The following is a 22,362-nucleotide window of genomic DNA, read 5'->3' as shown; positions in this document are numbered from 1 at the left end:
TTGAAGCTGAAACTCCAATCCTTTGGCCACCTGATGCATAGAGTCAACTCACTGGAAAAGACCTTGATGCTGGGAAAGATTGAAGGCAGGAGGAGAAGGGGACAACAGAGGATGAGATGATTGGATGGCATCACCGACTCAATGGACATGAGTTTGAGCAAGCTCTGGGAGTTGGTGATGGACAGGGAGGCCTGGCGTGCTGCAGTTCATGGGGTCACAAAGAGTCGGACACGACTGAGCGACTGAACTGAACTGAAGGGCAGCCAGACCTCTCCTCAGGCGCGGTCAGCTCGGTGCAGGGACTCAGACAAAATGCCCTGAGAAGATGCCTGTGAACCAGGAGGATGAGGAACACTGGAGGGGGCACCAGGACCGCTGCTGCTTGCTGGGAGGCTGGTGAGAGCTGGATGAAGGAAAGTGGAGAGGGACCCAGCCCCTGAGGGGAAGACCCGCAGGGATAGAGGAGGCAGGCAAGCCCACCTGAGAGCACTCTGAGAACACGGTCCTGGGCTCCCCCTCACCATGGCCGAGCGCACTGGTGTGATGGAGCTGATGCTGCCTTGGTTGTCATTAGCCTACACGGAAAAGGCCACCAACCCAGAGACAGACAGGGACTGCGCCATGCCAGCGGTCCCCAAGCCCTGGACCATGAACCGGTACCAGTCCATGGCCTGTTAGGAACCAGGCTGTCCAGCAAGAGGTGAGTGGAGGGTGAGTGAGCGAAGCTTCATATGTATTTACCACCTGAGCTCAGGAAAACTCAGGAAACCTCAGGGCTGCCACTGATTCTACATTATGGTGAGCTGTTTAATTATTTCATTATATATCACAATGTCATAATAATAGACCTGGTCACACAGGTCACAGCCTTGTCTAACTCAATGAAACAATGAGTCATGCCATGGAGGGCCACCCAAGACAGACAGGTCATGGTGGAGAGTTCTGAAAAAACATGGTCCCCTGGAGAAGAGAATGGCAAACCACTTCAGTATTCTTGCCTTGAGAACCCCATGAACAGTATGAAAAGGCAAAAAGATAGGACACTGGAAGATTAACTCCCCAGGTCGGTAGATGCCCAATATGCTACATGGAGATCAGTGGAGAAATAACTCCAGAAAGATTGAAGAGATGGAACCAAAGCAAAAACAATGCCCAGTTGTGGTTGTGACTGGTGATGGAAGTAAAGTCTGATGCTGTAAAGAACAACATTGCTTAGGAACCTCGAATGTTAGGTCCATGAATCAAGGCAACTTGGAAGTGGTCAAACAGGAGATGGCAAGAGTGAACACCAACATTTTAGGAATCAACGGACCAAAATGGACTGGAACAGGTGAATTTAACTCAGATGACCATTATATCTACTACTGTGGGCAAGAAGTACTCCCCTAGAAGAAATGAAGTAGCCCTCATAGTCAACAAGAGAGTCCAAAATGCAGTATTGGATGCAGTCTCAAAAATGACAGGATGATCTCTGTTAGTTTCCAAGGCAAGCCATTCAATATCATGGTAATTTAAGTCTATGCCCCAACCACTAATGCCGAAGAAGCTGAAGTTGAATGGTTTTATGATGACCTACAAGATCTTCTAGAATTAACACACACAAAAAAAAAAAAGTCCTTTTCATCATAGGGGACTGGAATGCAAAAGTAGGAAGTCAAGAGATACCTGGAGTAACAGGCAAATTTGGCCTTGAAGTATAAAATGAAGCAGGGCAAAGGCTAACAGAGTTTTGCCAAGAGAATGCACCGCTCATAGCAAATGTGCTCTTTCAGCAACACAAGAGACAACTCTATGCATGGACATCACCAGATGGTCCACTGGAATCAGGTGGATTATATTCTTTTCAGCCAAAGATGGAGAAGCTCTATACAGTCAGCAAAAACAAGACCAGGAGCTGACTGTGGCTCAGATCATGAACTCCGTATTGCCAAATTCAGACTTAAATTGAGGAAAGTAGGGAAAAATACTAGACCATTCAGGTATGACCTAAATCAAATCCCTTACAATTATGCAGTAGAAGTGAAAAATAGATTCGGGGGATTAGATCTGATAGAGTGCCCAAAGAACTATGGGTAAAGGTTCTTAACATGAGGTAACAGTAGGTGGCAAGAATACACTGAAGAACTGTACAAAAAAGATCTTAATGACCCAGATAATCACGATGGTGTGATCACTCACCTAGAGTCAGACATCCTGGAGTGCGAAGTCAAGTGGAAACATCACTACAAACAAAGCTAGTGGAGGTGATGGAATTCCAGTGAACTATTTCAAATCCTAAAAGATGATGCTCTGAAAGTGCTGCATTCAATATGCCAGCAAATTTGGAAAACCCAGCAGTGGCCACAGAACTGGAAAAGGTCAGTTTTCATTCCAGTCTCAAAGAAAGGCAACGCCAAAGAATGTCCATACTACCGCACAATTGCACTCATTTCACATGCTAGTAAAGTAATGCTCAAAATTCTCCAAACCAGGCTTCAACAGTATGTGAACTAAGAACTTCCAGATGTTCAAGCTGGATTTAGAAAAGACAGAGGAATCAGAGATCAAATTGCCAACATCCTTTGGATCATAGAAAAAGCAGGAGAATTCCAGAAAAACATCTACTTTTGCTTCATTGACTACACCAAAGCCTTTGTGTGGATCACAAAAAACTGTGGAAAATTCTTCAAGAGATGGGAATACCAGATCACCTTACCTGCCTCCTGATGAATCTGTATGCAGGTCAAGAAGCAGCAGTTAAAACCAGACATAGAATAATAGACTGGTTCCAAATTGGGAAAGGAGTACATCATGGCTGTGTATTGTCACCCTGCTTGTTTAACTTGTATGCAGAGTATATCATAAGAAACTCTGGGCTGGAGGAAGCACAAGCTGGAATCAAGATTACCAGGAGAAATATCAATAACCTCAGATATGCTGAAGACACCACCCTTATGGCAGAAAGTGAAGAAGAACTAAAGAGCCTCTTGATGAAAGTGAAAGAGGAGAGTGAAAAAGCTGGCCTAAAAGTCAACATTCAAAATACTAAGATCATGGCATCTGGTTCCATCACTTCATGGCAAATAGATGGGGAAACAATGGAAACAGTGAGAGACTTTATTTTCTTGGGTTCCAAAATCACTGCAGATAGTGACTGCAGCCATGAAATTAAAACACTTGCTCCTTGAAAGAGAAGCTATGACCAACCTAGACAGCACATTAAAAGCAGAGATATTACTTTGCCAACAAAGGTCTGTCTAGTCAAAGCTATGGTTTTTCCTGTAGTCATGTGTGGATGTGAGAGTTGGACCATAAAGAAGGCCGAGCACCGAAGAATTGATGCTTTTGAACTGTGGTGTTGGAGAAGACTCTTGAGAGTCCCTTGGACAGCAAGCAGATGAAACCAGTCAACCTTAAAGGAAATCAGTCCTGAATATTCATTGGTAGGACAGAGACTAAAGCTGAAACTCCAATACTTTGGCCACCTGATGCAAAGAACTGACTCATTGGAAAAGATCCTGATGCTGGGAAAGATTGAAGGTGGGAGGAGAAGGAGAGGACAGAGGAGAGGATGAGATGGTTGGATGGCATCACCGACTGAATGGACATGAGCTTGAGTCAACTCCGGGAGTTGGTGATGGACAGAGAGTTGGTGATGTCCAAAGAATGGGACACGACTGAGTGACTGAACTGAACTGAATAATAATAGAAATAAAGAGCACCATAAATGCAATGTGCTTGAATCATCCTGAAACCATCCCCTGCACCCATCCTGGTATGGGGAAGAATTGTCTTCCATGAAACGAGCCCCTGGTGAGGCAAACACTGGGGACTGCTACCCTATTCTTTAAGCCATGGCAGAAAGATACCTGTTAGGACTCCTACTGGGCAAAGTTGCAATCTTGCTTGAATCCTGCAAACACCTGAAACCCTAGAAAAGCTAGAGCTGGGTGTGTGTAAGAGCTAAAGAAGCCTAGGGGAAAATATCCCTTAGCTAGTGAGGAAAAAGGCCATCACGTGGATTTATGGTCTACTGTTACATGTTCTTATTAAAACAGTTTCTGAAGCATTCAGAAGCCTGAAAAGAAATGATGATAAGAATGTGAATGGGTGGAGTATGTGGCTTCACTTTTATTTGTGACATAGCAGCTGATTTATTTCACTGTAGCTTTCTCCTCTTTGGAATAATCATTGGCTAACTAGTGACTTATAGATACTCAATTTACTGATTTAGAACTAAAAATTTCTGTATCTAGACCTGCTCCTATGGTTTAAGACACTGGACATTCTTTTTTTAAAATATTTAATTCTTTTGGGGGGTTATTGAGATTAAAATTTACATAGTATTAGTTTTAGGTATCAAAATAAGTATACCTAAACATAATAATTTGGTATTTGTGTGTATTGCAAGGTGATCACCAGAATAAGTCTAGTTAACATCTATCACCATACATACATTGTACACTTTTTCTTGTGATGAGAACGTCTGAGATTTGCTCATGTAACAACTTTCAAATATGCAGCAAAGTATAATTAACTGTAGTCATCAGGTTGTATATCATAACCCCTTGATTTTTTTGGACATTTTTATCATTTGATATTTAGAACTTTTCTGTTTCAGCAGTGATCAGTGACATTTATCAGTGCCATCGGAGAGATCAATGATGTATTTAATCCCATCCACTCACATCAGATTCTGGTGTTCCCCCTGCACCCCAAGTTCTGAGTCTTTGTGATTGTTGTTGTCTGGTTACTAAGTCATGCCCAGCTCTTTGCCACACACCAGGCTCCCCTGTCCTTCACTGTTTCCTGGAGTCTGCTCAGATATGTCCATTGAGTCAGTGATGCTATCTAACCATCTCATCTTCTGCCGCCCCCGCCCCCCTTTTGCCTTCGATCTTTCCCGGCATCAGGGTCTTCTCCAAAGAGTCAGCTGTTTGCATCAGGTGTCCAAAGTCATGGAGCTTAAGGTTAGAGTCTTAAAATATTTTTTTTGTTTATTTTGGGCCGTGCTGGATCTTCATGGCTGGGAAGGCTTTTCTCTAGTTGCGGCGAGTGGAGGCTACTGTCTGTTGCAGCGCTCGGGCTTCTGGTTGGTGTGACTTCTCTTGTTGAGGAGCATGGGCTCGCTGCACGGGTTTCGCTGCCGCGGTGTGTGGGCTCAGAAGCTGGGGCTCCCAGGCTCTAGAGCTCAGACTCAATAGTTGTAGCACACGGCCTTCGTTGCTCTGTGGCATGTGGGATCTTCCCAGATCGGGGACTGAACCTGTGTCTCCTGCATTGGCAGGCAGATTCTGTATCCCTGAGCCACCGGGGAAGCCCAAGGTTAGAGTTTTAGAACTGAGAATGCGAGCTCTTTTCTCCACCATCACCCCCCCACCATCATTTACTTTAACACCTTCCCGCCCTCCGAACCCTCACAAATCTGTTTTTAAGAAATGAAGAAGAAAAAAAAAGAAGAGAGAAAAAAAAAAAAAAAAAAGAAATGAAGAAGTGTTCCACCATGTGACCTACAGCTGCAGCCCATCAACCTTTGCTGATACTAAGCCTGCACTTTGGATCCCAGGGAACCTCTAGAAAGATGCACTTTTTGCTGTTCCAGGCAGTGAGCCCAGTCATGGGGGGATGGAATGGAGGGGTAGAACTCTCTCAGGCCAGATGGAAATGCTCAGAATAATATCTCTGCTACAGAGCATCCTCACCAAAGAACTGGCTGAGCCCAAGGTCCAGTAAGTACAGGGGCCACCAGCCGTATATGGCCGTGGAGCCCTGAAGTGTGGCTGGTCTGAACGGGGATGTGGTGTCAGAGTAAGCTGCACAGTGGATTACAAAGATTTAGCCTGATATGAAGCACATGAACCATCTTTTCAGTAGTTTCACCTTGATCGCCTGTTGAAATGATTGTATTGGAGATAGACTGGATTAAACGCAACATATTCTTAAGATTAATTTTGCATATTTCTTCTCACATTTTTGATGTTAGTACTAGAAAATTTAAACTGACGTAGGTGACACTATGTTTTTACTGGACAAAGCTGGTCTAGGTGCTTGGAATTTGTTTTTAACTACTTTTGTGTGCATGCTAAATTGTACTAAATCGCTTCAGTCATGGCCGACTCTTTGTGACTTCATGGACTGTGGCCTGCCATGCTCCTCTGTCTATGGGATTCTCCAGGCAAGAGTACTGGAGTAGGATGCCCTGCCCTTCTTCAGGGATCTTCTCGACCCAGCGGTCACACCCACATCTCCTGTGTCTCCTTCATTGGCAGGCAGGCTCTTTACACTGAGCCACCAAGGGAATCCCTTTAACTACTTTCAGTTCAGTTCTATTCAGTCACTCGGTCATGTCTGACTCTTTGCAACCCGATGGATTGCAGCATGCCAGGCCTCCCTGTCCATCCCCAATTCCTGGAGTTTACTCAAGCTCATGTCCCTTGAGTCAGTGATGCCATTCAACCATCTCATCCTCTGTCATCCCCTTCTCCTCCTGCCCTCAATCTTTCCCAGCATCGGGGTCTTTTCCAATGAGTCAGCTCTTCACATCACGTGGCCAAAGTATTGGAGTTTCAGCTTCAGCATCAGTCCTTCCAATGAACACCCAGGACTGATCTCCTTTAGGATGGACTGGTTGGAACTCCTTGCAGTCCAAGGGACTCTCAAGAGTCTTCTCCAACACCACAGTTCAAAAGCATGAACTCTTCGGCGCTCAGCTTTCTTTATAGTCCAACTCTCACATCCATACAGGACACCTGGAAAGTTAACTACATTAATATGCATCAAATAAGCATCAAATACTCATGATCATTTTAATTATGAACTTTGCTTTATCATACGAATTGTCATGGTAAATATCTTCTCTATGATCTTTTTTAAGGGAAATTTTTAGAAATTTTTATGTATTTGTTTAGGCTGGTTTGTGTCCTCGTTGCTGCGTAGGCTTTTCTCTACTTGCCGTGCGTGGACTCATTGTGCTGGCTTCCCTTGTTGCAGAGCGCAGGCTCTAGACACACAGGCTTCAGTAGTTGCGGCTCATGGGCTCAGTAGCTGCCATTTCTGGGCTCTATGGCACTGGCTCAGTAGTCGTGGCGCTTGGGGCTAGTTACTCACAGCATGTGGGATCTTCCTACACCAGGGACTGAAACCATGTCTCCTGCATTGGCAGGCGGACTCTACCACTGAGCCAGCAGGGAAGTCCTTTACTCTTGTTTAAAAGTATCAGTTCATAAAAAAAAAAGTATCCGTTCAGTTCAGTTCAGTTGCTCAGTTGTGTCTGACTCTTTGCGACCCCATGGACTGCAGCACACCAGGCCTCCCTGTCCATCACTAACTCCCGGAGTTCACTCAAACTCATGTCCATTGAGCTGGTGATGCCATCCAGCCATCTCATCCTCTGTTGTACGCTTCTCCTCCTACCTTTAATCTTTCCCAGCATCAGAGTCTTTTCAAATGAGTCAGTTCTTCGCATCACGTGGCCAAAGTATTGGAGCTTCAGCTTCAGCATCGGTCCTTCCAATGAACACCCAGAACTGATCTCCTTCAGGATGGACTGGTTGGATTTCCTTGCAGTCCAAGGGATTCTCAAGAGTCTTCTCCAACACCACAGTTCAAAAGCATCAGTTCTTTGGCACTCAGCTTTCTTTATAGTCCAACTCTCACATCCATACATGACTACTGGAAAGACCATAGCCTTGACTAGACAGACAGACCTTTGTTGGCAAAGTAATGTCTCTGCTTTTTAATATGCTGTCTAGGTGGGTCACAACTTTTCTTCCAGGAAGTACACATCTTTTAATTTCATGGCTGCAGTCACCATCTGCAGTGATTTTGGAGCCCCCCCAAAAATAAACTCTCATTTAAAAGCATAATGAGTTTTAAAAAATTCCCAGAGTGCTATGGGCAAGTTGGCAGATTTTCTTTTATAGATGCCAGGCAGCCTTCCTGCCACCTAGCAGCTGGCCAGGGTTCTGTGATGTTAAACATCTATTCCTGGACCTGCTGGCTGTAGCCTCCACCTGACTGAAGGGGACGACCGTGAGGAGGTGGACCGGGGGACATGGCAGACCAGCAGAGTCACTCTGCACCCCTTCCCGGCCTCACCCAAGCCCCTGGGGCTTCTCTGAAAGACCTACAGGGTGATTAACTTTGAGGGTGACTTCCAAATCAGTGAACCCCAAATCCTCAAGTGCTATTTTGCTCACACACAGACTTCTCGCAAAATGTTTCTAGAGAACAGAGCCTGTGGGGAATTTGTGATGACATGAAGTCAGCGTTAGATTCAAGAAAGGATAAATTCCTCTGCTCATCAGCGGCTTCCCTTTTCCTTGTGCCATATGACAACTGTTAAAAAGTCCACCCACTGAGATCCACCAGGTGAAACTGTAAGGCTGGAGATGCAACCACTCGACACCATCCCCTCCCGTCCCCGCGCCGGACCCTGCTACTCAGCTGGGTTCTTCCCCCTCAACCCGGGGGCTCATGTTCCTTCCCGGCCAGGAAGAATAATACTAGGAAGCAGCAGGTGGGGCTCGCGTTCCTTCCCAGCCAGCAAGAATAATACTAGGAAGCAGCAGGTGAGGCAGGACTTCAGGGACCACCTGGGTGTCCCACACGAGTCTCCTGAGAGGTTGTGAAGATGCAGATTCTGAGGCCTCCCTGGAGACCCGGTGGTAAAGACTCCACCTGCCAGTGCAGGAGAGACGGGTTCAGTCTCTGACCTGGGAAGATCCTACCTGCCGTGGAGCAGCGAGACCTGAGCACCCCAGCTACTGAGCCTGCGCCCGGGAGCCCAGGAGCTGCGACTGCTGAAGCTGCGCGTCCCAGAGCCCATCCTCCGCAGCCAGAGGAGCCCCACGACGAGAAGCCCACGCACCGCAGCGGCGGAGGGGCACCCGCCGCCACAACTGGAGAAAACCCCTGCAGCAATGAAGACCCAGCACAGCCTAAAGTGAAAAATCACAAATCTCCTCTTTAAAGAAAAGATGCAGAATCTGATTTCTTCATCCAAGGTAGAGCATCTTTAACAAGTTCCCTGGCAAAAAGGCTGTGGATTCATGGACCACGCTTTGAGTAAGAAGGTTCTCCAAGCATCTTTTGTTCTGTGTACATTCTCGCAAAATTACTCTGCCTCAGGCCTCAGAGATCAACAGTGCCAGATGAACTTTAAATATGCCTGGTAAACATAAGAAAATCTAATAATAAAAGAAAGCTATTTCTTTTTTGCAGAAGGCCCAATGACAGTGGTCTTCACAAAAGGAGTGCCTTTAAAAGAATCTCCCTAACTTGTGCATTGTAGTATAAGCTACAGTTTACTAACTGAAAAGATTTTTTTTTAATGCCAACTGAATTATCATCCGGAAGCAGAGTATCTCCAAAATGTTATAAAAATAATATTCATATGGAGTAGATTGTCTCCATATTTGAAGACTCACTGGTACCAGGTGTGTATATTGCTGACCTTAAACAAAATGAACAGCAATTATTATTTAGTAAAGATGAGTTTATTTGGGAATAGCAGAGGGACTACAAATTGCAACACATGAGCTAAGGAGAACCATAGCCCAGTCTGAGGATAAAAAGGGAAGGTTAGCTTTTATTAGGTTCTGGGAAGAAATTGGGGAGAGTTGTTTTGAACAAAAGTTCACTGGAGGAGAACGAAAGTTTGGGGTTGTTTAAATAATGTGCTGGTAAGAAAATGTTCTAAGTAAAATAAAACATCTCTAGCCTGATCCTGGCTGTTTATCTCTTAAAAAATTGTGTATTGAAGTATAGTTGATTTACAGTGTTGTGCTAGTTTCAGGTGTAGAGAAAAGTGATTCAGTTTTGCATACACGTTTATCTATATTTTCAGGCTCTTCTCTCTTATATATTATTAAAATATATTGAGTTCAGTTGCCTGTGCTAGACAGAGGTCCTTGTTGGTTATTTTATATGTAATAATGTGTATATGTTAATTATAAACTCCTGATTTATCCCTCCCACCCTCTCCCCTTTGCTCACTGTAAGTTAGTTTGCTTCTTGCTCAGAAACCAATGCCTTGTCAGGAGAGCTCTGAACACCATATTTATAACAGATTGTTATTTATAGTGTCTTTCTCTTCCTTGGCAATTTAAATTAAAATGTCAACTTCAAGAAATATTTCAGGAGGGCACCAGAAGGAATTATAAATAGAACTTGATTAATCAAAGAAAGATGAATAAAGTATGCTTTTAACTCAGGGTACATCATTGTTGATGTAGAGCTAAAGTCTTGGAAGAATTAAAAGACAGTTGAGAAACAAATAGAGCAAATAGCCATCAGTTTGGTAAATGAATATCAAGAAACCAACCTGTACAGTTTACCTGTGAGCAGCCCCTTTTTCAACGAGTGGCGTTACTAGGCAACAAGGATCCAAACAGACGGACGTTTCCAAGAGCATTTCCCATCTTCCTTTGCTCCAAATGAGAGCAGGCAGACACCTCTTAGATGGATAAATGTATGACAAACTCTAAAGCCAAGTTAGACACTCAAGATAACATACTGTATGATTCCATTTACATGAAATTCTAGAAAGGCAAACTAATGACAGAAAGCAGATGAGGGTTTACCAGGAGCTGAACATCAGGGGGAGAGAACTGACTGCAGAGAGACAGGAGGAAAGTTTGGGGGGTGGTGAAAATATTCCACATCATGATGGCAGGGGTGACTATATGACTTGACACATTTCTCAAAATTTCGTGAAATGTAGCTTAAAGTTGCTAAATACTACTAGATGTAAATTATATTTCAATAAAGCCAAGTTTAAAGTCTATCTATCTATCTTTAATAATCTGATGTAGCATTTCTATTCTTTTACATCTAAGACTATGCAAACACTTTGGAGATAGAAAATAAGCACAATTTCATTTCAAAATACAGAGCTAGAAGTTGTTGTAAAAGGGTAGGCGCTGCCCCAGTCACTGTGCACGGGTTGCCAAGACTTTCCTGGATGAATTCCATCCAAGATATGGCTTTTAGTCTCCCGAGGTCTTTGGACACCCAGAAAGTGGGTCATCTTTCAGAATATCTGCGTCACTGTGGACAGTGTGTTAGTAAATCAAAGACCAGCTGGATTTGTTCTCAAATTGGCAAAATACTCACTTGCTTGGAAGTACTATTAATCCTTTCATTTATTGAATGGGGAAAATTGGTCTTGATTACTTTCAGTTATTATCAGCGCTGCATATTCTTTTGGTGTAGGATATATATTAGGCGTTAAACATGTGCTTTAGAAAAGCAGAGATCATGTGACTGCTTGATTCTAAACATGAAAAGTTTGAAATTAAGACTAATTAGCTTTTGAAATTAAGACTAATTAAAACTAATACTAAATATTCTTACAGAGTAAATTGGAGTGGTAAAGCAATTATTTTCATTCTGTAATGCAAAGTTATTTTGGCTAAAATATTCTGTTATTATGCAAAAGCATTGTTCTGGACTAAATTCTTGAGATAATTCTGCTTTTGGCAACAAATAACAGAAAACCAATCTGAATGGGCTTCAGACAGTAAGCACAGTTCCAAGCTCCTGGATCTGGAATTCTAGACTTAAAACAGTGTCCAAGGTTGTTTAGACATGTGAATCACAATAAACTGTGGAAAATTCTGAAAGAGATGGGAATACCAGACCACCTGACCTGCCTCCTGAGAAATCTGTATGCAGATCAAGAAGCAGCAGTTAGAACTGGACATGGAACAACAGTTTGGTTCCGAATCAGGAGAGGAGTATGTCAAGGCTGTATATTATAACCCTGCTTATTTAACTTACATGCAGAGTACATCATGTGAAATTCTGGGCTGGATGAAGCAGAAGCTGGAATCAAGATTGCTGGGAGAAATAGCAATAACCTTAAATATGCAGATGATACCACCCTTATGGAAGAAAGTGAAGAACTAAAGAGCCTCTTGATGAAAGTGAAAGAGGAGAGTGAAAAAGTTGGCTTAAAGGTCAACATTCAGAAAACTAAGATCATGGCCTCCGGTCCCATCACTTCATGGCAAATAGATGGGGAAACACAGTGGAAACAGTGGCTGACTTTATTTTTCTGGGCTCCAAAATCACTGCAGATGATAACTGCAGCCATGAAATTAAAACATATGTACTCCTTGGAAGGAAAGTTATGACCAACCTAGACAGCATATTAAAAAGCAGAGATATTACTTTGCCAACAAAGGTCTGTCTGTCTAGTCAAGGCTATGGTTTTTCCAGTAGTCATGTATGGATGTGAGAGTTGGACTATAAAGAAAGCTGAGTGCCAAAGAACTGATGCTTTTGAACTGTGGTGTTGGAGAAGACTCTTGAGAGTCCCTTGGACTGCAAGGAGATCCAACCAGTCCATCCTAAAGGAGATCAGTCCTGGGTGTTCATTGGAAGGACTGATGCTGAAGCTGAAGCTCCAATACTTTGGCCACCTGATTCCAAGAACTGACTCATTTGAAAAGACTCTGATGCTGGGAAAGATTGAAAGTGGGAGGAGAAGGGGATGACAGAGGATGAGCTGGTTGGATGGCATCACCGACTCAGTGGACATGAGTTTGAGTAAACTCCAGGAGTTGGTGATGCACAGGGAGGCCTGGCATGCTGCAGCCCATGGGGGTGCAATGAGTCAGACATGACTGAGCAACTGAACTGAACTGCCTGAACTGAATAAATCGTTGTGAATATTGCTGTCGAAAAGAAAATCTTGTCCCCCTCTGTGCTCTGGGTGACTGTGGTGCCCATGTGCAGATGAGCAATGCTGTCCGGAACTTCCTGGAGAGAGGAGAATAGTCTGACATAAACACAACCCCAAGTCTGAGTTGTGGAAAAAACCCTATGTGAAAAGAAAAGAACCGCTGGAGTAAGTCATCCATCCTTTGAGGAAAGAGGCCCTCATATAATGAGTGGTTTTAATCTGGAACTTAAATATCCTCAAAATCTAAGGTGGCCTTTTCCATAAAATAGTGTTTTAACTAAAGATTAGATTTTTGGTCAAATGCATAATGTCCTTCTCTAGAATTATAGAGAAGTTACCGTGAACCACAAAGAAGCTTTCTAGAATAAAAAGTTTTTATATGTTCAGTAGTGCAGTGAGAGGATGAAGAACAGAATCTCTCATCAACTGCCTGAACTTCACATCCTAGCTTAGCCACCTTTTTCTATTGAATCCTTGTGTGCTAAGCCTTGTTTTACTTATTTATACAACAGAACCCTTAAGAGTACTGACTCCAGAGAGTCTTGATGAAAATTAAATGGAGTATTTCATGCTTCATTTCAATTCATCAATTCATTAGCCCAGAATCTGAGAAATATTACATACTTAGGAGGAGTTAACCATTTTAATGTTGGCAATATATAGAAACTAATTGTGAAAAATATTTTGATAACCATGTAAAAATATACAGTTTTCCCCTGGTATCTGTGGAATATTGGTTCCAAGACCTTCTGCAGATACCAAAATACTCAGAAGCTCAAGACCCTTGTACCGAATGGGTCTCAGCTGATGCTCTGTATCCACAAGTTCTGCATCCATGGGTTCAACCAATCACAGGTCCTACTTACTGTTGGTTGAATCCACAGAGGCAGAACCTGTGGATGTGAAGAGCCAACTGTATTGTTGGGACATACTAAATTCTTTTGCTTCTGGTATTCTTGATTCATTTTTGAACAGCAGAGGTGAGGGTAGGGGTCTTACCATTTCGAAGATTAGCTCAGGGAACATTTTAATAAGGATCGTATTAGTTATAGTACAGGTCAACTTGCTGTAACAGAGATCCCCCAAAATACAGCGACAAACAAGAGAAAAGTGTCTTTTTCTATTACATGCCCACGCAGAGGTGAGTAGCCCAGCCCTGAAGGTAGCTCTGCCCCATGAGGTCACCAGGACCCAGGTTCCATTTATCTCATTTCTCCATCATCACCTGCAATAGGTTGTATAATCGAAGCCATTTCACCAGTGTCTTCTTCTTCCATCCCTCAGGAAAGGGAAAACTGTGAATGAAGAGCAAACCATTTCCTTTTTAAAGGATGGGACCCAGAACTTGTACACATGGCTTCTACTCCCACCTCATTGCTGAGATCTTAGTCACTGGACCACCCACAATTGAAAGAGAGGCTAGAAAATATGACTTTAACTAGGCAGCCATAAGCCCAACTAAAATTCTGTGGATTCTGTTATCCAAAGGGGGATGGAAAGAATGCATGGTTGAATCAATTAGCAGTCTTCCATTAGTGTTGCTATGGAAATTACTATTGTTTCATTGATCCCAGGATACTGTTAATTTGGATACACACCATCATTTTATGCACCACTCAGTGAGAAAAGCCATGCTATTGAAGCTGTGGCTCATTACTTTCTTATCAGCTGAGTTATAGGACACATCCTAATTTCGAGATTTTGAAATGTGAAAACTTTGTGTCTTGTTATAGAAGAAATACAAGTTTTCCTGGTGGCACAGTGGTGAAGAATCTGCCTACAATGCTGGAGAGGCAGGTTTGATCCTGGGTTGGAAAGATCCCCTAGAGAAGGAAATGGCAACCCACTCCAGTATTCTTGCCTGGGAAATCCCATGGACAGAGGAACCTAGTGGGCTGCTGTCCATGGGGTCACAAAAGAGTCGAACATGACTTGGTGACTAAACAACAATGATAGAAGAAATACAGTGTCAGAAAGACTTAGGAAAATAAAATGATCTAAAGATATTCATTTTGCAGTCTTCTTTGTGTGTATATGACTTTCCTCGGAGCAAGCATAGGCAACAGATATCAAGATTTGGTTGATGCATTGAGTGTAACATTTAGAACAGGTGATTGACAAGGTACTATCCATGAGAATTTAAGTCATATTCCAACACAAAGGTTTGGGGAAAATTTGCCGAGCTTTCCACTCAGTCTGGAACAGATCTGGAGTTGTATAAACAGATGATGAGGGTCCTGTTGTCACTGACCAGGTTTCTCACTTAGCAGAAGGATGAAGATCCAGGACTACACTCAGCGCAGAGTCTTGGCCAAGGCACTTGACTTCCTATTTCAACATGCAGTCGTCACCCAAATATTGGTTGGACACCAGACACTTTGCTTGGTGCTACAATACAGTCTCTGCCCCCCAAGAACTCTAGAGCTTATGCAGGGAGAAGAATAAGTAAACCTGTAAAGGCACGCAATTGTGTAGAGCCTATGATAGAAGTCTAGTGAGTGGAGGCACCGAGTGGAGATCGTCAGTTCTACCCGAGGTTAGGGAAGACCTCCCCGTGGTGGTGAAATCAGAACTAGGGAGAGTTAGAGTTCTTCGTGCAGAAGCATCAAATATGCAAGTGCATGGAAGTGTGACACAGTGGTCACTGCAAGAGACTGAGTCATGGTCTCTTCAGCACACAGGATTAGAAGCAGAGAGGACTCCCCGGGCATTCCAGTGGTTAAGGTTTCATGCTTCCACTGCAGGGGGTGTGGGTTCAATCCCTGGTCAAGGTACTTAAGATCCAATATGCCACTTCATGCAGCCAAAAAAGGAAGAAGAATTTTAAAAGCTCAGTAATCAAGATAAATACTATTCTAGTACAATATTTAAATACACAAAAATTAATGCAAAAATAATTTGTAGAAAAAGACCAGAAGCATCGGGTATGTTCAGCTGTTTCCTTTTTAGTACTTTATACATAGGAGGCAAACAGCAATGTTTGTTTAACTGAATTAGAGAAAGACAAACTTCTTGAATGGCCAAATAAGGATGAGCTAAATTTTCCTGTTATCAAAAAGCTGCTGGATTCCAGTACACGGACAGGAACAAAAGGACACTGTTGATGCCAGCCTTGCTCTAGAACTTACCATGACTCTAGCTTATTGGTTAACATAAGATTTGAGGAGTTAATAGATAAAGGAACTTGTTTAGAACCTGCTTTCAGCATCTTTATGCTTGTTTTCTCCAATTTAACAAATGCACAAATGTATTTTACTTTAGAACGCACCTTTTATCTTTGTTCACTCCAAGCATATCACACTGCTGATTCTCAGCGCAGCAAGCATACCTTTATGAATTTGACCTAGGACAAAGCCTAGAGAACCAAACTTTTTGTACTCAGGTGCTAAGATGTCATAATGAAAGACCCTGGTCGGTTCAGTAAGATCATTCGGTAGCTTGGAATCTGGTCAATGACAAATCTGTAATATGCAGATGCCTCTTGCTGTATATTGCTACTGAAAATCTGCTTCTCTTGTATAGATCACTGTTACGGATGAGGAAGTTAGTAATCCATCCTTTGTAGATCTGGTGAGAACTCCCCAAATGAGGAAGTGCACACTTATACTTATGTTCGCTTGGTAAGTTTGACTTGTGATGGATTCAAAAGCTTGTGTCATATTTACAACGCATCCCTCTCTCCAGATCAGGTGGAAGTTCTGTCTTAACTTGTTCTCTGTTGTCTTTCGATGTTACTCTAGGTTCACAAGCGCTGTGGTTTATCAAGGACTCGTCATGCGCCTGGGAATTATAGGAGGCAACCTCTATATCGACTTTTTCATCTCGGGAGTTGTGGAGCTGCCAGGAGCCCTCTTGATCTTACTAACCATTGAGCGTTTTGGTCGGCGCCTACCCTTTGCAGCAAGCAATGTCGTGGCAGGGGTGGCGTGCCTTGTCACTGCGTTCTTACCAGAAGGTAACTGTCCCTCAAGTCTGCTTGGCAGCCAAGACCTTGAAAAAAATCTTAACATAATCAAGAACGGGGGACTTCTCATCTTTAGCAAATGTCCCCTAGCATCAGCATCATAGTGCCAGGCACACTCTCGTGATGTCTCTCCGTTTCTGCCAAATCAGCGTAATGACTTTGAGTGTAGAAGATTGACTCTATAGATTTTTCCATTTTCTCCAGTTTTAGGGTCATTTGTGGATGAAATAGATGTGTAAAACCTAGATTGTAGTCATAGTTTACTTTTTTAAAAAAATTTAATTGAAATTTACTTTATGTACAATATTGCATAGGTTACAGATGTACAATATGATGATTCACGATATATAAAGATTATATTCCATTTATAGTTACTATAAAGTACTGGCTATATTCTCCATATGGTACAATGGATTCTTGTAGCTTACTGTAGCACCTGATAGTTGTACCTCTTTGCCCCATGCCCCTACATTACCCCTCTTTCCCTCTCCCCAGTGCTAACTGCTAGTTTGTTCCCTGTATCTGGGAGTTTGCTTTTTTTTGTTGTTATATTCACTAGTTTGTTGTACTTTTTTTAGATTCCACACATAGGTGATACCTTGTAGCATTTGTCTTTCTATGTCTGACTTATTTCACTTAATATAATGCCCTCCCAGTCTATCCATGTTGCTGCAAATGGCCAATTACATTCTTTCTTATGGCTGAGTAGTATTCCATATATATGTATATGGGCTTCCCTCGTAGCTCAGTTGGTAAAGAATGTGCTTGCCATGTAGGAGACCTCATCTTCTTTATCCATTCATGTGTCGATGGCCACTTAGGTTGCGTCTTAGTTATTGTAAAAACGCTGCTGTAACGTTGGGGTGCATGTATCTTTTCCAGTTAGTGGCTTTGGTTTTTTTCCCATATATACATACCCAGGAATGGAATTCATGTAGTTTGCTTCTGATCACCTTTATCTGACTTAATTTTGTGATATCATTGACCCTGTTTCACATTTCTCCCATATCACTAATTCCCTGCAAAACACGAAGGTTACAAAGGGAAGAAAAACACATTTCTTGACTTGGAGAGGCTGACAACCTAGTGAAGCGTATGGACAAAGTAGAGTATGGTTCTCAGAAGTAGGAACCATCTCTGCTGGTTCAGGAACCAAACGTTCTTCGTTATCGTGGGAACATCCTGGAACCTTCTTTGTTATCATGGGAATACTCTGGCACGGAGGCGGAGGGATCATCCCTGTCCGGCAATGATAGCCTCACAGTCAGGCCAAGAGCTTGGGTGTGGTCTTGTGAGCTTCAGGTGGCAGCGAAGCGCCTCCGAGTGACCGCAGAAGTGGGGACAATAGCAATGGGGAGGGAGAGATGCTGAGAGCAGGAATCAAGGTGGTGGCATTCAGGCCTGCATGGGAGATGGTGACTTCAGAGACATTTCAGAGTTTAACTGGGGAGGGGAGGGCTTGGTGACTGCTGTGAGATACAGAGGTTGTCCGTAACCCCAAACACATGGCTAACCTGCTGCCAATTATCCCTGTCCTGAAACACAGCAGGCCCTGGACAGTGGAAGCCTTTCAAACTCCCAGGGAATGTGTGTTTTAGATCAAGTTCATTATTTCCACATTCCAGGAGGTGTTGGGGGTGGGGGGCAGGGGGGAGGTTGCTGGGACAGCTGGAGCCTCTTGTAGTACTTTATGTCAGCACAAGAGAAGCTTCTTTATTTAGTTTGAAGAATTTTTTCTTAATTTTTTTCCTTTTCCATATGGTTTACTACAACATGTTGTGTATAATTCCCTGTGCTATACAGTAGGACCTTGTCGTTTATCCATTCTCTATAGAATAGTTTGTATCTGCTAACCCCAAACTCCCAGTCCATCCCTTCCCTACGCCCTCCCTCTTGTTAACTACAAGTGTGTTTTCTAGAGTCTGTTTCTGTTTTGTAGATAAATTAGTTTCATAGTTTCAGTTCAGTTCAGTCGCTCAGTCTTGTCCAACTCTTTGCAAACCCATGAATCGCAGCACGCCAGGCCTCTCTGTCCATCACCAACCCCTGGAGCTTACTCAAACTCATGTCCATCGAGTTGGTGATGCCATCCAGCCATCTCACCCTCTGTCGTCCCCTTCTCCTCCTACCCTCAATCCCTCCCAGCATCAGGGTCTTTTCCAATGAGTCAACTCTTCGCATCCCGTGGCCAACGTGAATGACTTGGAGAGGCTGACAACCTAGTGAAGGGCATGGACGAAGTAGAGCACGGTTCTCAGAAGAATGAACCACCTGGGCTGGTTCCTGGACTACAGCACACCAGGCTCCTCTGTCCCCCGCTATTTCCTGAAGCTTTTTCAAACTCACGTCCATTGAGTCGATGATGCCACCCAACCATCTCACCCTCTGTCACCCCTTTCTCCTTTTGCCTTCAATCTTTCCCAGGATCAGTCTTTTCCAGTGAGTTGGCTCTTTGCGTCAGGTGGCCAAAGTATTGGAGCTTCAGCTTCAGCATCAAGCCTTCCAGTGAATATTCAGGGTTGATTTCCTTTAGGATTGACTGGTATATTCTCCTTGCAGAATGGTGTCATATAGTATTTGTGTTTCTCTTTCTGACTTTGCATATAAGATGTCTCTCTTTTTTTTTTTTTTTGAGAACCCACTGAGGATCAGAAAAGAACTGATAAAACACTGTGGATGTCGAAACAGTCAGACATTTATAGATAAGTTCATTAATAATATACTTATGAAATCCTAAAACATCAAATAACCTTATTTAAATACCATTATAGAAATGCCCATCTTCAGAATGAGGAGGGGGAGAAATCCTGTCATATTGGAAGGGTTGATGAAAAACAGAACTGTTTACATTTATCTCATTTTTCTTGAGCATCTAAGTTTCCTAATGCTGCTGGAACAAATTACCATAACCTGCATGGCTTGCAACACAGATTTGTTCCTTCATATCCTGGAGGCTGGAGTCTGAACTCCAGGTGTAGGCGGGGCCGCCCTCTCCCTGAAGGCTCTCAGTGAGGATATTTGCCTGCCTCTTCCTGGCTTCTGGTGGTTGCCAGCCATCCTTGGCATTCCCAGACAGCATTCCCATCTCTGCCTCCATCTTCACATGACCTTCTCTGCATCTCTGTGCCTTAACCATGACATCAGCAAACACCTTATTTTGAAATAAGGTCACACTCTGAGGTTCTGGTGAACCTGAACTTTGGGGAACATGGTTCAACCCACCACACTGAGATAATGCATTTTAAGAGCTGGGGAAGGGGATTCCGTGGCGGTCCAGCAGTTAGGACTCCGTGCTTTCACTGCCAGAGCCCAGGTTTGATCCCCTGGTCAGGGAACTAAGATTCTGCAAGCCTCCTTGTGTGGCCAAAAAAAAAAAAAAAAAGACTTGGAGAAGATATAAGTCTTTGATATAAGATATAAGGTCTTTGTTGGTTATCCATTTTAAATTTAGCAGTGTGTACATGACCATCCCAACCTGGCAACCATAAGTTCATTTTCTAAGGAGACAGGCGTAATTTCTGTCTTTGGGCATTATGCACAATTTAGTAGAAGGTGGCAAATGAGGACCACTGGATACTTCACGGATCTTTCCATTTTACTTTGGCACTGTATAGTTTTAGGTTTAATTTTTAAATGTAGTTTCCTAAGACAAGGTCATCTGTTCTCATTCCCTATGGAACAGGAATCAAATATTAACTACATGTTCATTGCATATGAAATTAGGAAAGTAAAGAAAAAGAAATGACTTAAGTGTGGCCCATCTTTTCATGATAGAACTCTCCCCCAGAAGATTTTCTCTGGCCCCAAACAAATTGGGATGGTTTTAATGTGTGTTGCCTCCAGCATGATCCCAGAAAGCATTGAAGATCAAATGTCCAAACCCATGTTGAAGTAACTAAGTGGGTGGGAATCAAGCTGTCTTACAGAGAACACTCTCATATATTGGAAAACAGAAGACCAAGAATAGACTTTTCTGTTTGATCTGGTCAGTTTTATTTTGTAGACAGAATTTCCCAAGTCTTAGAGTTGTTCTTAGCAACAGTGGAAACGACTTGCTCCTGTTCTGGGCGCATTTTATTTGTGTGTTCTGCAGATATGACTGCTTTCATAGTCTCATGCCCGTCGTAACTGACTGCCAAGAGTAAGTTTAAATCCGTGGTGCTGTGTGTGAATACCAAATGTTAGCAGGGGTTGCTTGCCTGAGCTGAGAGTCCTCACTTCCACTTAAGGGAACTTTTGGACTTGGTTCCTTAGGCTGTTGAATTAACATTAGAAAGACTTTTCCTCTCAGCCATTCTTGACGTCATCACCAGGATGACTGCCCCTGAGAAGAATACTGAGCAGCCTTTTAGGGGAATCAGCTCTAAAATTATCTCAGAGAAAACTGTTTAAGCAGCGTTCCCCCCCACGAAGCCCGACTGGAGAATGAAATTCTGGAAAACAATTTCAAAACAATCGTTCGGGCTGTATCCTCATCTAAGACCCACTGTCTCTGACCCAAATTTTTGAATTCTGATTAAAGCCTGAAAAATAAAAGAGCTTTTATTTTTTAAAAAAATTTTATTTTGTGTTGGGTTATAGCCAATTAATAATGTTGTGATGGTTTCAGGTGAGCAGCAAAGGGACTCAGCCATACATATACAAGTACCCTTTCTCCCCCAGACCTCCCTCCCATCCAGGCTGCCACATAACGCTGAGCAGTTCCATGTGCAGCACAGTAGGTCTTTGCTGGTTATCTGTTTTAAAAATAGCAGTGTAAACATGACCTTCCCCAAGTCCCTAACTAATCCTTCCCTTTGGCAACTGTAAGTTCATTCTCTAAATCTTTGAGTCTCTTTCTGTTTTGTAAGTAAGTTCATCTGTATCATTTCTTGTTAGATCCCACATATAAGGAATGTCATATATTTTCTCCTCCTTCCCTCTGTCTTACTTCACTCACTATGCACTCTCTAGGTCCATCCATGTTCTTACAGAAGGCATTATTTCATTCTTTTTAATGGCTGAGTAATATTCCATTGTGTATATGCACCACATCTTCTTTATCCACTCCCCTGTTGATGGACATTTAGATTGCTTTCATGTCTTAACTATTGTAAACTGCTGCAATGAACACTGGGGTGCATGTATCTATTCGGGCCATGTTTTTCTCCGAATGTTTGCCCAAGAGTGGGATTGTAGGGTCATATGGTAGTTCTATTTTTAATTTTTTAAGGAATACTGTTCTGCATAGTGGCTGTACCAGTTTACATTCCCACCAACAGTTCAGGAAGGCTCCCTTCTCTCCACATGCTCTTTGTGGATTTTTTTTAATGGTAGCCATTCTGATCGGTGTGAGGTGATATCTCCTTGTACTTTTGATTTGCATTTCTCTAATAACTAATTCTAATGTTGAATATCTTTTCATGTGCCTATTGGCCATCTGTATGTCCTCTTTGGGGAAATGTCTATTCAGGTCTTCTGCCCATTTTTTTAGTGGGTTGTTTGTTTTGATGCTTCTAAGCATCATAAACTGTTTGTAAATTTTGGAGACTAATTCCCTATCAGTCACATCATTTGCAAATATTTTCTCCCAACTGTGGGCTGTCTTTTCATTTTGTTCATTGTTTCCTTTGCTCTGCAAAAGCTTTTGAGCTTAAGTGGGACCCATTTGTTTATTTTTGCTTTTATTTCCATTATTCTGGGAGCTGGACTGAAAAAGATGTTGCTGTGATTTATATTGGAGAGTGTTCTG

The 22,362-nt window shown here is 42.8% G+C and overlaps 1 protein-coding gene across 3 annotated transcripts in view; it reads left to right on the top strand.

Moving 5' to 3' along the window:
• The window catches only part of SLC22A3 (solute carrier family 22 member 3), a 92,660-nt gene that overhangs the window by 54,943 nt on the left and 15,355 nt on the right, over window positions 1–22,362 (top strand). For all 3 annotated transcript variants that reach the window (XM_070461429.1, XM_020876317.2, XM_070461430.1), the window contains exons 6-7: window positions 16,190–16,287; window positions 16,408–16,622. In XM_070461429.1, the coding sequence (XP_070317530.1) occupies window positions 16,190–16,287; window positions 16,408–16,622 (313 nt within the window). The remainder of the gene's footprint in view (window positions 1–16,189; window positions 16,288–16,407; window positions 16,623–22,362) is intronic.

The sequence above is a fragment of the Odocoileus virginianus genome, chromosome 34 (genome assembly GCF_023699985.2).
Source record: "Odocoileus virginianus isolate 20LAN1187 ecotype Illinois chromosome 34, Ovbor_1.2, whole genome shotgun sequence".
NCBI classification, from domain to species: domain Eukaryota; kingdom Metazoa; phylum Chordata; class Mammalia; order Artiodactyla; family Cervidae; genus Odocoileus; species Odocoileus virginianus.
This window is presented reverse-complemented; position numbering and strand designations above follow the sequence as displayed.